This window comes from Neomonachus schauinslandi, chromosome 3, assembly GCF_002201575.2.
Source record: "Neomonachus schauinslandi chromosome 3, ASM220157v2, whole genome shotgun sequence".
NCBI lineage: Eukaryota > Metazoa > Chordata > Mammalia > Carnivora > Phocidae > Neomonachus > Neomonachus schauinslandi.
In genome coordinates, this window is record NC_058405.1 from 131,389,275 (window position 1) to 131,407,553 (window position 18,279).

Below are 18,279 nucleotides of genomic sequence, written 5' to 3' on the forward strand. Positions count from 1 at the left end.
TCATTCATCTGCTTTTAGATTTCCATATATAAATGAAATCATATTTGTCTTTGTCTGATTTATTTCATTTGGCCTAATATCCACAAGGTCCATCCGTGTGTTTAGAAATGCCAAGATTTCATTCTTTTTTATGGCTGAGTAATATTCCATTATGTGTGTTCATGTATGTACACACACCACGTCCTTATCCATTCATCCATCAATGGACACTTTGGTTGTTTCCATATCTTGAATATTATAAATAATGCTGCCATGAACATATTTCTTTTGATTAGTATTTTTATTTTCTTTGGATAAATACCCAGAAGTGAACTTATTGGATCAATGGTGATTTTACTTTTTGTTTTTGTGGTAACTCCATAATGGTTTCCATAGTGACTGTACTGTTTATATTCCCACCAATAGTGCAAGAGGGTCCCCTTTTCCCCAATCCTCACCAACACTTGTTACTTCTTGTCTTTTTTATAATGGCCATTCTGACAGTAGTGAGATTATACCTCATAGTGGTTTTGATTTGCAATTCCAATGATTAGTGATGTTGAGAATATTTTCGTGTGCCCACTGACCATCTGTATGTCTTCTCTGGAGAAAGATCTATTCAAGTCCTCTACCCATATTAATTAATTAATTAATCACGTTGTTGTTGTTGTTGTTATTGAGTTGTAGGAGTTCTCTATATATTTTGGATATTAACCCCTATTCAGATACATGATTTGCAAAGTTCTTCTCCCATTCAGTAGGTTGCCTTTTTGTCGATGATTTTCTTCACTATGCAAAAGCATTTTAGTTTAATGTAGTCTACTTGCTTTATTTTGCTTTTGTTGCCATTGCTCTTGGAGTCAGATCCAAAAAAAAAATATATATATATCACCAAGAGCAATCTCAAGGAGCTTACTGCCTGTTTTCTTCTAGGAGTTTTATGCCTTCCGGTCTTATATTCAAGTGGTTTACTCCATTTTGAGTTTACTTTTGTGTATGGTGTAAGACAGTGGTCCAGTTTCATTCTTTTGCATGTGGCTATTCAGTTTTCCCAGCACCATTTATTGAAGAGACTATTCTTTCCCCATTGTATATTCTTGTCACCTTTGTCGTAAGTTAATTGACCATATGTGCACAGGTTTATTTCCTGGTTTTCTATTCTGTTTCATTGATCTATGTGTCTGTTTTTATGCCAATAATATACTGTTTGATTACTATAGCTTTCTAATGTGGTTTGAAATCAGGGAGAATGGTGCCTCCCCTGTTTGCTCTCAAGATTGTTTTGGCTGGGGCACCTGGGTGGCTCAGTCGGTTGGGCAGCTGCCTTCAGCTCACGTCAGGATCCCAGGGTCCTGGGATCGAGCCCCATACCGGGTTCTCTTATCAGCGGGGAGCCTGCTTCTCCCTCTCCCTCTGCCGCCCCCCTGCTTGTGCTCGCTCGCTCACTCTCTCAAATAAATAGATAAATCTTAAAAAAAAAAAAAAAAGATTGCTTGGCTATTAGGGATCATTTGTGGTTCCATACAAATTTTAGAATTATTTGTTCAATTCTGTGAAAAACCCCATTAGAATTTTGATAGAGTTGCATTGAATCGGTATGTTGCTTTGGGTAATATGGACATTTTAACAATATAAATTCTTCCAATCCATGACCATGGAGTATCTTCCAATTTTTTGTGTCCTCTTACGATTTTTTTCACCAATGTCTTAATTTCCAGTATACAGGTCTTCACTTCATTGTTTAAATTTATCCCTAGGTATTTAATTGTTTTTGAAACAATTGTAAGTGGGACTGTTCTCTTACAATGGGATTGTCCTTCTACTTCTGTTTGTTAGTGTACAAAAGCACAACAGATTTTTTTATATTGATTTTGTATCCTGTAACTTCACTGAATTACTTTATTAGTTCTCACAGGCTTTTGGTGGAGTCTTTAGGGTTTTATATATAGAAAAATATTTTTTCATGTCACCTGCAAATGGTGACAGCTTTACTTATTCCTTTCCAATTTGGGTGCCTTTTATTTCTTTTTCTTGTCTAATTGCTCTGGCTAGGATTTGCAATACTGTATTGAATAAAAGTGGTAACAGTGAGCATCTTTGTCTTGCTCATGACCATGAGGAAAAATGTTGGGCTTTTCATCACTGAGCATGATCTTAGCTGTGGGTATGTCATTTATGGCCTTTATTATGATGAGGGGCATTCCTCTCTACCTACTTTATTGAGAGCTTTTTTTTTTTTTTATCATAAATGGATGTTGAATTGTGTCAAATGCTTTTTCTGCATCTATTGAGAGGTTCATGTAATTTTTATCCTCCATTTTGTTAATGTGCTATATCACGTTGATTGATTTGTGGATGTTGAACCACAAATCTTTTTAATGTATTATTGAATTTGGCTTCCTAATATTTTGTTCAGGATTTTTACATCTATGTTCCTCAGGGACACTGACTTGTAATTTTCTTTTTTTTTTTTTAAAGATTTTATTTATTTATTTGACAGAGACAGAGACAGCAAGAGCAGGAACACAAGCAGGGAGAGTGAGAGAGGGAGAAGCAGGCTTCCCGCTGAGCAGGGAGCCCAATGTGGGACTCGATCCCAGGACCCTGGGATCATGACCTGAGCCGAAGGCAGCCGCTTAACGACTGAGCCACCCAGGCGCCCCTGACTTGTAATTTTCATTTTTATGGTGTCCTTGTCTGCTTTTGGTATCAGAGTAATGCTGGCCTTGTAAAATGAGATTGGAAGTGTTCCCTCCTCTTCAAATTTTTGGGAGAGTTTGAGAAGAATAGGAATTAAATCTTCTTTGAATGTTTGGTAGAATTCACCACTGAAGCTGTCTGCTCCTGGACTTTTGTTTGTTGGGAGTGTTTTGATTATTGATTCAATCTCCTTGCTAGTAATTGGTCTATTCAGACTATTTCTTCATGATTTAGTCTCGGAAGACTGTTTCTAGGAATTTATCCATTTCTTCTAAGTTGTCCAATTTGTTGGCATATAATTGTTCATCACAGCCTCTTATTAGCCTTTGTATTATTTTGGTATCAGTTATAATGTTCCCTCTTTCATTTCTGATTTCATTTATTTAAGCTCTCTTTCTTTCTTAGTAAATAGCTAAAGGTTTATCAATTGTTTACTTTTTCAAAGAACCAGCTTAGTTTCATTGATCTTTTCCTTTTTTATTTGAGAAAGAGAGAGCACAAGCAGACCGGGTGGGGGGGTGCAGGAGGAGAGGGAGACTCCCCACTGAGCGGGGAGCCCAATGTGGGGCTCTATCCCAGGACACCAAGATCATGACCTGAGCCAAAGGCAGATGTTTAACCACCTAAGCCACCCAGGTGCCCCTCATCAATCTTTTCTATTTCCTATTTTGTTTTATTTGAGAGAGAGCACACACAGGCACAAATGGGGGGAGGGGCAGAGAAGGAGGGAGAGGGAAAGAATCTCTCAAGCAGACTCCATGCTGAGAGCAGAGTCTGACTCGGGGCTCAATCTCACAACCCTGAGATCATGACCTGAGCTGAAACCAAGAGTCACTTAACTGACTGAGCCACCCAGGCACCCCTCTTTAGTCTCTATGTCATTTATTTCTTCTCTGACCTTTGTCATTTCCTTCCTTCTACTACCTTTGCGCTTCATTTGCTCTGTTTTCTAGTTCCTTTAGGTATAAAGTTAGATTATTTCAGAGTTTACTTGTTTCTTAAAGTAGGTCTCTATCACTATGAACTTCCCTATTAGAATTGCTTTTGCTGGGCGCCTGGGTGGCTCAGTCATTAAGTGTCTGCCTTCGGCTCAGGTCATGATCCCAGGGTCCTGGGATCAAGCCCCGCATTGGGCCCCCTGCTCAGCGGGAAGTCTGCTTCTCCTCTCCCACTTCCCCTGCTTGTGTTCCCTCTCTCGCTGTCTCTCTCTGTCAAATAAATAAATAAAATCTTTAAATAAAAAAGAATTGCTTTTGCTGCAAATTTTGGAAAACTATATTTTCATTTTCATTTATTCATTTTTTTATTTCTCCTTCAATTTCTTAATTGATCCATTGGTTGTCTGGTGGCATGTTGTTAAATCTCCACATATTTGTAATTTTTCCAGTTTTTTGTGATTGATTTCCACTGTCATATCATTGTGGTCTGAAAAGATGCTTGATAGGGTTTCAATCTTCTAAAATTTCTTGAGATTTGTTTTATAGCCAAACATATTATCTATCCTAGAGAATATTCCACATGCACTTGAGAAGAACGTGTATTCTGCTGCTTTTAGGTAGAATGTTCCGCATATATCTAAATCCATCTGGTCTGATGTATTTTAAGGCTGATGTTTCCTTATTATTTCTGTATGGATGATCTATTCATTGATGTAAGTGGGATATTAAAAGCCCTTATTAACACTGGATTGCTGTTAATTTCTCTCTTTAAGTCTGTTAATATTGCTTTATACTTTTAGGTGTTCCTATGTTGGGTGCACAAATATTTGCAAATGTATCTTCTTGCTAGATTGAGCCCTTTATCATCATGTGATGCCCATCTTTTCCTTTTATTACAGTCTGTTTTAAGTCTATTTTGTCTGATATAAGTGTAGCTACCCCAGCTTACTTTTGGTTTCCATTTGCATGGAACAACTTTTTCCATCTCTTCACTTTTAACCTGTATGTGTCGCTACATCTGAGGGGAGCCTCTTATAGGCAGCATATAGATGGGTCTTGCTTTTTTTTATCCTTTCAGCCACTCTATATCTTTTGATTGAAGAATTTAGTCCATTTATGGGGGGAGGGGTTGCCCTTTTCATTAAATGAATAACCACACTCAGCCTGAGTTGTGTATGGGCTATTAAAGGCTTAAATCCTTAGCTAAAACCAGGAAAACTGCTGCCCCTTCTTCACCTTCACAGAGCAGTTACTGTTCATAGTTGGGCCAGCCTTATGGGCTGCGAAAGGGGTAAGTATCCCAGAGCAAGATTCTGCTGAACTGGAATGGAGCCAGGGATGAGGGCACTGAGCCAACCCCTCTAAGCAGTGATCTTGTGCTCTGAAGACAGATGGGGAATATGAAGGCTCTTTTCTGGCTAGGATGAGGCATGTAGGTGATGGAAAAGAAAGCCAGAGAGAGGCTGGGGAAAGGAGACAGGAATTGCTTTTTATTGACTTGGTAGTGCGTTCTGCAGTAGAGCCCCTTCAGGTTTAAGGGCATTTTTTTCTGCTTCCTTTCTCCTTTCTGCAACTTCTCCTGCTGCCTAGCTGCCATGCCTGTAATCTAGCATCCATTTCCTCTGACAGCAATATAACTCATCTTGCAAACTTCTCCCTTTGGGCTTTTCTTTGAAGCTAGCCTTTCACTGGAGTGCAGGGCAGCCATCTGTGTAAGACCAGTTTGGGAACTCTGTAAGGGGCCCTTAGCCAGAAGGGTTGGCAGCCAGGCCCCGTCTGGGTGGAGAAAAACAGTCCGGTGAGGATTCAGCCCAGCTTCTGGTCCCCCAGTTCTCCCCAGACTGGCACTCACTGGAATTGTCACTGGCTGCCCACCTGAGCCACCACACTACTGTGCAGCCTCGGGACACCTAAAGCAACCATGCTGAAGCCACAGAGCCAGAAGTGGGCATCAGTCCATTTATGTTTAAAATAACTATAGATGGGTATCTACTGTCATTTTGTTACGTTTCCTGGCTGTTTTGTAGTTCTTCTCTGCTCCTTTTAACTCTTGCTCTCTTCCTTTATGGCTTAATGTCTTTCTTTGGTGTTATGTTTACATTCCATTTTCATGATCTTTTGTATATCTACCATACATGTTTGTTCTGTGGTTTCCATGAGGCTTACATATATTAGCCTATACATATACCAGTGTATTTTAAGTTGATAGCAAGTTAAGTCTGAATGTACTCTAAAACTCTACATTTTTACTTCCCTTCCCACATTTTATGTTTTGGATGTCACATTTTACATCTTTACATTTTGTATATCCCTTAACTAACTGTTGTAGTTATACTTATTTTTACTACTTTTATCTTCTAACCTTCATGCTAACTTTGTAAGTGATTAGTCCACTACCCTTAATATATATATTTACCTTTACCAGAGAGATTTTTACTTTCATATATTCTCTTGCTACCAATTGGCCTTTCTTTTCAGCTTAAAGTACCTTTAACATGTCTTATAAGTCTAGTTTAGTACTGGTGAACTTGTTCAGTTTTTGCTTGTCGGGAAAACTTTCTCTCCTTCAATTCTAAACGATAATCTTCTCAGGTAGAATATTTTCGGTTGGAAGTTTTTTTGCTTTCAGCACTTTAAATATATCATGTGACTCCCTTCTGGCCTGCGAAGTTTCTGCTGAAAAACCTGGTAAGAGTCTTGGCGGTGGGGGGGGGGTCCTTTGTACGTAACAATACATAAAAAGCTGTTTTTCTCTTGCTATTAAGATTCTCTTTAACTTTTGGGATGCCTGGGTGGCTCAGTCGGTTAAGCATCTGCCTTCGGCTCAGGTCATGATCCCAGGGTCCTGGGATCGAGTCCCGCATCGGGCTCCCTGCTCCGCGGGGAGCCTGCTTCTCCCTCTGCCCCTGTCTCTCTCTCTGTCTCTCATGAATAAATAAAAAAAATAAAATCTTTAAGATTCTCTTTAACTTTTGACGTTTTAATTATAATGTGTCTTGGTGTGAATCTCTTTGGGTTCATCTTATTTGGAACTCTCTGGGATTCCTAGATCTAAACGTCTGTTTCCTTCCCCAGATTAGTGAAGTTTTCAGCTAATATTTCTTCAAATAAGCTTTCTATCCCTTTCTCTCTCTTCTCCTTCTGGGAGACCTATTATGAGAACATTATTCACTTGATGTCCCATAGCCCCCATAAGGTAACTCCACTTTTTTTTTTCTTGCTGTTCTGTTTGAGTCCCCTGGTCCCAGTCACTAATCCATTCTTCTGGTTCCTCTAGTCTGCTGTTGAACTTCTGTAGTGTGTCTTTCAGTTTAGTTATTACATTCTTCAGTTCCATGACTTCTGTTTGTACTTTCTTATGTTTTCCATCTCTTTCTTTAATTTTTGTGTTTATCCATTCTTCTCCTGAGACCAGTAAGCATCTTTATGACCATTATTTTGAACTCTTTATCAGGTAAGTTACTTATCTGTTTCATTAAGGTTTTTTTCAGGGGTTTTATCTTCTTTCATTTAGAACATATTCCTTTGTTTTCTTTCTTCCTTGACTTTCAGTGTCTGTTCCTATGTATTAGGCAAAACATCTATCTCTTCGGTCTTGAAGGAGTGGTCACAGAAAGACTGGGATATTTCAGTCTGCTATCTGTGTAGTGCTTTGTGGGTATTAGCCTGCCAAAAACTCTGACTGGTTCAGTCCCATGGGTCCCAGAAACACAAGCCTCCCTGGACATCAGAGGCAGGTGTTCAAAGGGCATTCCTTCTATGGACTGCCATACTTGCCAGCTTTGGCAGGGCCAAGGAGGAGCACCAGGCCAAGGCAAAGCTGCCTACCAGCTTTCGCAGTGTGGGGCTGCAAGGGGCACTGGGCCAGGGGAAGCTGGCCCAACAGGTTTGGTGGGGCAGAGCCACAGAGGAGCACAAAGGCAGGGCAAACAACTTTTACAAGGTAGAGAGAGAGTGCAAAAATGGCACCTGCCAGTGCTGGTGCTAGCAAGGTGGAAGAGTGCAGAAATAGTGCCCACCAGTGCCTCTGGCCACAGAGAGGGTTCCAACAGACACCTGTCCCTCTGACAGGCACTTTAAGCTTACCCAGTGAATCCCTCACATATGGCCTAGGCACCTCCAAACTGCTACTTTCGTGCTGGGTCCCAGGACAAGTAAGTCTGTGTGTGAATACTTTAAAAGCAGAGTCCCAGTTTCCTACAACCCTTGGGTTTCCTTGATGTAAGCCCCATTGGTTTTCAAAGCCAATTTTGAGAGCTCATCTCTCTGGTACAGGTCCCAAGAGTTGGGGTTCCTGATGTGGGGCTCAAACTCCTCACTCCTCAGGGATCCACTCCATATTTGTTAGATTCCTCCCTCTTGTGAGTCACTGAGTCGGGAGTAGGGTTCTTGGTGAGACCATGTCTCTGCCTCTCCCACCTATCTCGAGGTGGCCTTGGATCATTTGTTTTGGAGGAGTTGTTCAGCTAGTCCTCAGGTCTTTTTCAGAGACAGTTGTTCCATAGGTATCTGTAGATTTGGTGTGTCCTTGGTAGAGTGAGTAGGGTCTTCCTATGCCACCATCTTGAACCACCTCTCTGTTCTTTTTTAAATCCTCCTTTCTCTTTCCCACTTTGATTTTCCCTTTCTTCACTAACATTTGTTATACTCCACTAATAATGGATACAGGCTATGCTGAATCCCTATGTTAAAAAGTTCAAAATTTTCAGAAATAGCTAAACATTTTCCAAAATAAGGTCTGTTATTATCTCCCTTTTTTTTATAAATGGAGTTTCTCACATATTCTTATAAAGTATAAATAATATAGTTCTTTATTTATAGAATAGACTTCTCTAGGGGCGCCTGGGTGGCTCAGTCGGTTGAGGGTCTGCTCATGATCCCAGCGTCGTGGGATTGAGCCCCACATCGGGCTCTGTGCTCAGCGGGAAGCCTGCTTCTCCCTCTCCCTCTGCCTGCCTATCTGCCTACTTGTGATCTCTCTCTCTCTTTCAAATAAATAAATAAAATCTCTAAAAAAAAAAAAAAAAATAGACTTCTCTATGCTCATAAGAACACCCTGAACAAATTTTACATTTTTCTAGGTGATTACTGATTATGGCAACATGCTACAAATATAGCTATGTACAGGAAAGAGATCTGATCGTATTCACAGCAGTAGACTTGAAAACTTCACCTAAGAGTTATGTTCATTGCCTCTCCATAAAGAAGTGATGAATAAGTACCTACAAATGCTGCTAAACAATGTTAAATAGTTTCCCTTTCTAGTAAACTGGTGTCTCCTTTTCTCAACTATCACTCAGAGAATCTTTTCTTTTTTTTTTTTTTTAACTTTTTTAAGTGAACTCTACCCCCACTATAGGCTCGAACTCACAATGCCAAGATCAAGAATCTCATGTTCTACCAATTAAGTCAACCAAGCACCTTGAATCTTTTCTTTCTGAAGTAGAATCTTTCAGAAAAGAAGATCCAAAAAGCCAAATAGCTGTTACTGCACCTTACTTATATTTTGATTAATTATATATGTGCAAAAGCACACTGTTCCCACTCTTAAAGAGAAAATATTCAAGTTTTCTTTCTCTCTTAAGGAAAATACACATTCCTTATTATTTTCCTTTACACAATCAAAAAATCCTCAACCTAAATGAGTTCACATTTTTTTTTTTCAGTGAAGCTTGATAGGTAGGCAGCAGCTCCCCATTCTTTCTCTACAAGATTTCACTGAGCTAACCTTCAATAGGGTAACTGTGATCTAAGATGATGAACCCAGAGTACTTGCCTTTCCAGTCTTCTCCATGCTTCTGTAACTAGCGCTGCAACCAGGTCATGGACCTCAGTAGCACACCTCAATAAAACCAAGAGAAAATCATTTTCCATACATAAACACTTTTAAATTATTAAAAACAATTATGCAAGTAAGAATTATAATGCAAAAGTGAACTTCAAGTTATCGTACTCTTACACAGTCCTTATTTCTGGTCCATTCCTTTTTCAGTATTCTGTTTCCTTGATACAATATAATAAACATCTACATTTTATCCCATGCCTCTCTCATTCTTTTATCTGCTCAATGCCTTCCACTGAACAATGAAAATGTTTAATGATACATATTATAAGTACACATAATATATATTAATTTGCTCTGATTACAAAAATATTTTTATAGGAGAGAGTTTGTAAAATAAAGAAAAACTTGAACAGGGTACTAAAAATCATTTATAGGTATCTGTACTAATAAATAACCACCATCATTAGTTTGGAACATTTCATTCCAGTTATCTTTTCTACACACATATGAAATACACATATTTCTTTTACACTTTTATATTCTGCCTTTTTCAATAAGTTAACATTATATTATGGACATTTGCCCAAGACATATTGTTCACAACAATTTTTAAACATCGTACACTATTCCCTTACGTGAATATAATATCATTTAAACACACAACTACTTCTAGAATTTTAGTTTTTCAATATTATAAAAAATGTTGAGATGAATATCAATGTACAATAACCTTTATATGTATCTCTGATTACTTTTTTAGGATAAATCCTAGAAGCAAAATTATTGGATCCAGGGTATTTTTATAGTTTTTGATATATATTGTACCACCAGAGCACATAAGAGTCCCTCTTCCAGTATATCTTCATTAACAATGAATACTTTCTATATAACTAAAACACATATACTGTATTTTGTATGTATAAAAATCTCTTTTTAACCAATTTCAACATCTTTATATTGTTAAGGCTATATCAGTTTGTCTCCTAAAAATCAAAGACTTTCAGGTTGAGCCATGAAGCAAAATTGAACTACATGTTGTTTTTAAAACTTGAAAACAAAATTATATTTTATTCTTGAAATCCTTCCATTATTAAAATATGACTTAGAAGGGAAACATAGAAATATAGTTTTTAGACAAATCATCACCAAGCAGCATTTCTCCATCTGCCTAACAGAAATGAGTCTGATGAGGTATTTAACACAATGTTTTGGTAAGCTGGAACCTGACCTTGCATAGATATTTATAATATATATTAACATATTAAAGGGTCTGAAGAGTCCTGCAAAAAAGACTTGTTTAATTTTGTCTTATTCATCATTTTCCAAGTTAACATGACCACTGAGAAAGCAAATGTATACTGATATACAGGCTGGATAATCATGTGAGAAAACTGCTGTTTTTCCATCAATGAGACAAAGAAACAGACTTATTGCAACTTTTGTGTGTTATTTTTCTCTTATATATCTGCTAGATACTTTATTCAGAAAATCCAGTTCTTCTGCAGGCTGGATTCCCTTGCAAACAACATAAAATTTCTTTTTTTTTTTTTATGCTTTCCCAGCTTTACTGAATTATGATTAACAAATAAAAATTGTGTATATTTAGGTTGCAAAACAGGATATTTGATATACATATACAATGAATATCCTCTAAACATCTTAAAAATATTAGATGATCAGGAAAACTATTTACAGAAAAAAACCGCAGTTTTTCATTTTAAAGAGATTTTTAGAAAATTAAGATATAAAAATAAACTACAATCATTTCTATAAAATCTAAAAATACATTACTTACTGTTGTGTGATGTACAAGACATTCACCAGGGTATCATCATTCATGAATTCCATTTGACTTGTAGCTAAATTATGAAGAGTAAGAAATTGGGGATGGTCTCTGATACATTCAACATTTTTTAAAAAGCTGGTCTTCTGCTTTTGAAACTGCCAAAGTATATTAAATGCACATTCCACTTGCTTTTCTGAAAGTATGGCTTTGTTTTTTTCAATAAGATCAAATACTTGCTCTTCATCTGTACACGTAATCATCTGGCTAATTAGTGGTTTACAGCTGCAGGTTCGCAATTGAAACACTCTCCAGGAGAATGGACAAATAGCTCTTAGGCGAAACATATTTACAAACAATGAGTCTAAAAGAAAGGTAATTTTTCATTTACATCACAAATTTTCTTAGGTAATGAAAACCATTTGCAACTAGTAGTCAGGTGCAGTATACTGATAAAAAGGTAACTATTTTTCCTTCACGTATTTTGCTTCCATTATAACTCCAAATCCCATTCATTCCAACATGCAGCTTCTGTAAAAGGATTGGTTTAACATGGTTATGCTAATATTATTAATAACAAATGAGTTCCAAAATTCAAATTAAAGTAATAAGCTTTTTCTGCATTAACTAGAGACTTTGTTCTTTTTTTTTTTTAAGATTTTATTTATTTCAGAGAGAGAGTACACAAGCAGGGGTGGGTGGGGGGTAGACAGGCCGAGGAAGAGGGAGAAGCAGACTCCCCACTGAGCAGGGAGCCTGATGTGGGGTTCGATCTCAGGACCCTGAGATCATGACCCGAGCCGAAGGCAGATGCTCAACCAACTGAGCCACCCAGGCACCCCACTAGAGACTTTGTTCTTAGTCTGAAGCAAACAGCAGGATTTGGTCTGAAACTAAGTGTCCAGGAAAAAGGACTTCTTTCTGCACTCCATTTAAAAAATGTGTTAAATCTGACATATACGTAGCTTTCAAATTTGATCACAAAAGCAGAAGGGAAAAAAATCTTAAACTCAGAACCATCTTTTTAAACAAATGAGTCAAACTATTTGCAATAAATAAATATATCACCTTTAACATGTTTACAAGGAACAGCCATTAATTCAGAGCCATACATTTTTTTTTTTTAAGGTTTTATTTATTTATTTGAAAGAGAGAGACACAGCAAGCGAGGGAACACAGCAGGGGGAGTGGGAGAGGGAGAAGCAGGCTCTCCGCGGAGCAGGGAGCCTGATGCGGGGCTCGATCCCAGGACCCTGGGATCATGACCTGAGCTGAAGGCAGACGCTTAATGACTGAGCCACCCAGGCACCCGAGAGCCATACATTTTTTTTAAAAACGTTTTTTCAGGTGGTTCAGTCAGTTAAGCATCTGCCTTCAACTTGGGTCATGATCCCAGAGTCCTGGGATGAAGCCCCATGTCTGGCTCCCTGCTCAGTGGAGAGCTTGCTTCTCCCTCTCCCTCTGCCCCCCCACCCAACTCATGCTCTCTCTTGTTCTATGTCAAATAAATAAATAAAACCTTTTATAAAATAAGTGAACAAATAATTTTTTTCAGGGGCACCTAGGTGACTCAGTTGGTTAAGCAACCGACTCTTGGTTTCTGTTCAGGTCATGATCTCAGGGTGGTGGGATACAGCCCAGGACCAGGCTCTGCCCTTAGCACCCAGTCAGCCTGAGATTCTTTCCCTCTCCCTGCCCCTCTGCTTCCCCCTCCGCTTGCAAGTGTGCACTCTCCCTCTCTCTCTAAAATAAATAAGTAAAATGTTTTTTAAAAAATTTTTTCAGAATAGTTTCTGGTATATTTACTTTCAGGATAATTTCTTGCCCCTTTCTTCTGGTACTCTAAAAGAACTCAAATGGTTTGGTCACTATTGACCTTAGATCAGTTTAAACCAATAAGCAAAATGATTAAAGCTCCAATCAGGACATATAAAGAAATCAAGAAATGTATCAAGACATGATGAAGCAATTTAAGAACCGAAGATAATTATGAAAAAGGATAATTTGTTTTAAAAATACATTATAAATGTTTATATTTCTAATTCAGAAACAACAGAGAAGCTGGGACTAAAATCATAGCATCTAACACTTCTGAAACATTTCACAAAGGACTTCTAAAATATATTATTCCATTAAATTCTCTCAACTAACCTATCAGGTAGATATTATCATTTGCATTTTACAGATAAGAAAAGCTATTTTCAAAAAGGTTAAAAAACTATTCTAGTACTTGTGAAGCTGAGACAATCACCCAGTTATTTCAATTCTTTCAACTTGTAACACCTCACATCAACAAAACCAACACTAAAAGATTGCCTCAGACTCCTCTCTATAGCTATGCTAGGCTGTTCACAAGAAAGAAAAAAAACAGTATTGGTACTTTGTGGCTATCAGTACAGCATGCTGACCAAAGCCAACCTGGGTCACACACATACACAAAAACCCTGTACACAGCAAGGCTATCTTCAAGATTCTCCTATCTACCCACAATAGAAAATGGACGCAGGGGCGCCTGGGTGGCTCATTCGTTAGGCGTCTTGCCTTCGGCTCGGGTCATGATCCTGGGGTCCTGGGATCGAGCCCCGCATCGGGCTCCCTGCTCGGCGGGAAGCCTGCTTCTCCCTCTCCCACTCCCCTTGCTTGTGTTCCCTCTCTGGCTGTCTTTCTGTCAAATAAATAAAACCTTTAAAAAAAAAAAAAAAGAAAATGGAAGTAGCTCAGTGGCTAGAATACCAACACGTCAAGGCCCCAGTTCTGCCCCCAGATAAATGACCTTGGGGAAGGCATTTAACCAAAGGAGGGGCCTTGGGACTGTGAGTGCAGGGTAAACAGTGAAACCCTGTGTAAATGACAAGCATTCTACACGCTGGGCGCACAGTAAGCCCTGAACCAATGAAAGTGATCTCCCGCGTCCCCTCTAGCAGTGGGCTCAGCCCTGCCCTCCTCCAAGCACTGGAAAAATCCAATACCCGGAAGGAGGTTCTCAGCTAAACCCTGCATCTCGGGACCGAAAACACGCTGGGTGATAGAAAACCTGCCGCCGCTACCCGGCCCTGACTTGCAGGTTAAGCTCTTCCCTCAACAAGCTCCAACTTTTCTGGAGGATTCCAGGTAACGCTCGTCACGATAGCTCATAAGTCAGGGCTATTTCTGGTCCCCAACAAGTGACGTAACAGGCTTGGTTGTGGCGTTCCCTCCCGTCCCCCCACATCACATAGTTTGCAGCCTTTCCTCGAGAGACATCACCTATCTTCCGACGATCCAGTCCCCAAACCGGGAAAAAATGCCGGGACAGCAGAGCGTGCTCAGCGGAAGGCACGTACTACATGCCCCAGAGGACGCAGCGGCGAGGCCAACGGAATGGACGTCGCTTACGCATTCGCGGGGAATTCTGGGCATTGTAGTTCCACGTTGAGAGACTCTGGGACAACACGTTTTAAACTGTTGAAGTTACAGGTGCTTTAGGTCATTGTTTCCCAATCATCTGAGGTTTTCTCCCAGTCCATGGAAGACTGATTATTTTAATAATATATAATAAAAAATGGGACGCCTGGGTGGCTCAGTTAGTTAAGCGTCTGCCTTTGGCTCAGTTCATAATCCCAGGGTCCTGGGATCAAGTCCCACTTCAGGCTCCTTGCTCAGCAGGGAGCTTGCTTCTCCCTCTGCCTGCTGTTCTCCCTGCTTGTGCTCTCTCTCTCTTTCTCTCTCTCTCTGACAAATAAATAAATAAAATCTTTAAAATATATGTATAATAAAAAATGAATATTTAGAAAATAGAGATTTGAAAAGGTAAACAGGGAAAAAACACAGGTGGATTTTTGTTTCTTACAATATTCAACATATATGAAATAACTGTCAAAGGGCTATAAGAGTAAACTCTTACTCTCAGTATCAGCCCTTGTGTCACAGTGAGGCCAGGCTTTGGAATCGTACTTTTTTTTTTTTAACAGCTTTATTGAAAAATAATTTACACACCAAGCAATTTACCCATTTACAGTGTACAATTCAATGTTTTTCCTAATTTAGCGTTGTGGAGCATCACCACAATTCATTTTAAAATATTTTCATTAAGTCCAAAAAGAAACCAGCTAACCAATAGCAGTCACTTCCCATCCCCCACCTCCAACACCATAGACAACCGCTAATGGCAGAGCACATTGTGAGTTGCACTGATTTAGATTGTTTGGAAACAGATCAACTGATAACAAATTTGAAGATTGAGGTTGACCTTAATGCACAGAATAGATAGAGTTTCAGAACAAACATCAGAAAAAGCATAGGGATGAAACTGGGCATAACCTGTGTCAATACCCTTCAGTCAAAGACCTATAGTTAAAGTTGGGATTACTGACCAGTTGCAATGAAGCAGAACACACCCCAAGGAGTGTCAAATTAAGAAGTGTTAGAAAGAACTTATTATGGTATTCAGCCTTGTGTTAAGTGATTTGGGGGAGGCTAAGGGAGCTTTTCTCTGGACTGGATGCTGTGAGGAAGCAGGGATAATTCCATTATTGGGTAACTTAATAAACTTTGTCTATAGGGCAGGAGGAATGAAGTGAGGTTGCAGCTGTATTTGATAAAGAGGGAGCAGTCACTCATAAAAGCCAGGATAGGTAGATGTTTGGTCATTTTTTGTGATTTGGACAATGTTCTTGTTTTGGTCTCAGTTCTGTATGATTATGGAATGGTCTTGTCTGTGTCTTGTTCCATCATAGTCAGATAGTGGCCTTGTCTCATATTGGTGTTCTGTGCAATTGTTCAACAGAATACCAACGCTGAGCTATGAGTGCCAGACCAGCTCCTGGCAACAATAAGGCCTAAATGATAGTGTCAGGACTATCTAGAAGAAACTAACTATAGTTTCTTCACTGTTGGGACCTGTTCATCTCCTTCTCACCAGTTTGCAAAATTGTAAGGAGACTGGCCTAAGAAACGAATACCAGAAGCTTGCCTTCCTTTGGAATCTTGTTTATGTACGGAAAGGAAACCCTTTTGTTTAGTCACTGTTAGCAACTTTTTTCTTTACTTGCAGTCTAGGGCATTCATAAGATATATATTTATGTATAAATCACACCTGAGAACAAAATTAAGGTAATAATTTAAGTCCATAGCTATAAAATTGTATTCTAGCTGAAGCATCTTTTACAAGAGCTAACAAGTGGGTAACAAAGTATGGCTCTTAATTTCCTCCTAGCAAATGTCAATGCCCTTCAGCCAAAAATCACAAGAAGCCTGCAGTTGAGGTTTATTACTTGTTGCAGCTAAGGAAAATGCACACTGCAGGGAATCATTTAGCTGCTCAGTAAAAGAGTACTAGAAAGAAACTGTTATAGGATTTGGGCTTTGATTGGGTAATTTTGGGGAAGGTCTAAGGAAGAAAATGTTTGCTCTATCTTGGGTGCTCTAAGGAAGCAGGGCAATTCTATGATTGGGCATCTAATACATCTAAGTATAAGAAAAGCAGACTAATGGGGGGATAAAGCTGAAATTGGTAAAGAAGTAGCATTCACTCATTTAATGAGAGGTGTATCTTTGGTATTTTGTGTGGCACAGTGACCTTGTCTGATGTCAATGTTCTGTGAGATTGTTTATGTCCAACAGGAGGACAATATGCTTTAAGCCCTGCCAGAATAGTTTGAAATAACATTGAGTCTTTTTTTTTTAAGATTTTATTTATTTATTTGACAGAGAGATAGAGAGAGAGAACAAGTAGGCAGAGAGGCAGGCAGAGGGAGAGGGAGAAGCAGGCTCCCCGCCAAGCAGGGAGCCCGACACGGGGCTCAATCCCAGGACCCCAGGATCATGACCTGAGCTGAAGGCAGCCACTTAACCAACTGAGCCACCCAGGCACCCCGAAATAACATTGAGTCTTAACAATGAGCATTAGGCCAGTTTCTCCAACATCAGAGACTGTTTTCTTCCCCCTCACAAATTAATTTGAATGTTTTTCTCCTGGAGTAATTCTGCCAGTAAAAATGTGTTTGTTGTATATAACACCAACAGCACAGGCAAGAAGAGAAAAACTAAGTAAATTGGACTTCATCAAAATTTATTTTTTTTTAAGATTTTATTTATTTATTTGTCAGAGAGAGAGAGAGCACAAGCAGGGGGAGTGGGAGAGGGAGAAGCAGGCTCCCCGCTGAGCAAGGAGCCTGATGCGGGGCTCGATCCCAGGACCCTGGGATCATGACCTGAGCCAAAGGCAGACACTTAACTGAATGAGCCACCCAGGCATCCTTGACTTCATCAAAATTTAAAACTTTCATTCATCAAAGAACACTGTTAATAGAGTGAAAAGGCAACCCACAGAATGGGAGAAAATATTTGCAAATGATATATCTGATAGATTAATATCCAGAAAATATGAAGAACTCATACAAATCAGTGAAAAAAATTTTTTTCAATGGGCAAAGTACTTGAACAGACATTTCTCCATGGTCACAGGCACATGAAAAAATGTTCAACATCACTTATCATTAGGGAAATGCAAACCAAAGTACAATGAGAGACCACTTCACACCCAATAGGATGGCTATTACTAAAAAAATCAGAAAATAACAAGTGTTGGCAAGGGTGTGGAGAAACTGGAACCCTTGTGTATTACTGGTGGGAATGTAAAAAGGTGCAGCTGCTGTGGGGAAAACAGTATGGTGGTTCCTCAAAAAATTAAACAGAATTATCATGTAATCTAGTGATTTTATTTCTGAATACTCAAAAGAATTAAAAGCAGGAACTTCAGCAAATATTTAAACAGCAATGTTCGTAGCAGCATTATGTACAATAGCCAAAATGTAGAAGAAACCCAAGTGTCCATTGACAGATAAGTGGATAAAGAAAATGTCATATATACATATAGTGGGATTTTATTCAGCCTTAAAAAGAAAGGAAATTCTGACACATGCTACAACATGGATAAGCCTTGAAGACACTTTGCTAAATGAAATAAGCCAGACACAGAAGAACAAATATTGTATGATTCCATTCATATGAGGTACCTAGAGTAGTCAAATCCATAGAAACAAAAAGTAGAATAGCAGTTACTAGGAGATGTGGGGAAAAGGTAATGGAGAGTTGTTCAGTGGGTATAAAGCTAC

General features: G+C 39.0%; 1 protein-coding gene and 1 pseudogene across 1 annotated transcript in view; both read right to left on the bottom strand.

Annotated features, from left to right (window-relative positions):
- Nucleotides 1-11,556, bottom strand: part of FASTKD1 (FAST kinase domains 1) — a gene marked incomplete at its 5' end in the record, with an annotated part of 43,214 nt that extends 31,658 nt beyond the window's left edge. Inside the window, 2 exons of the mRNA XM_021703063.1 lie at nucleotides 9,394-9,459; nucleotides 11,198-11,556. Coding sequence (XP_021558738.1) covers nucleotides 9,394-9,459; nucleotides 11,198-11,556 — 425 coding nt within the window. The remainder of the gene's footprint in view (nucleotides 1-9,393; nucleotides 9,460-11,197) is intronic.
- On the bottom strand, nucleotides 5,108-6,954 carry LOC110591983 (annotated as a pseudogene).
- Nucleotides 11,557-18,279: the final 6,723 nt, after the last annotated feature.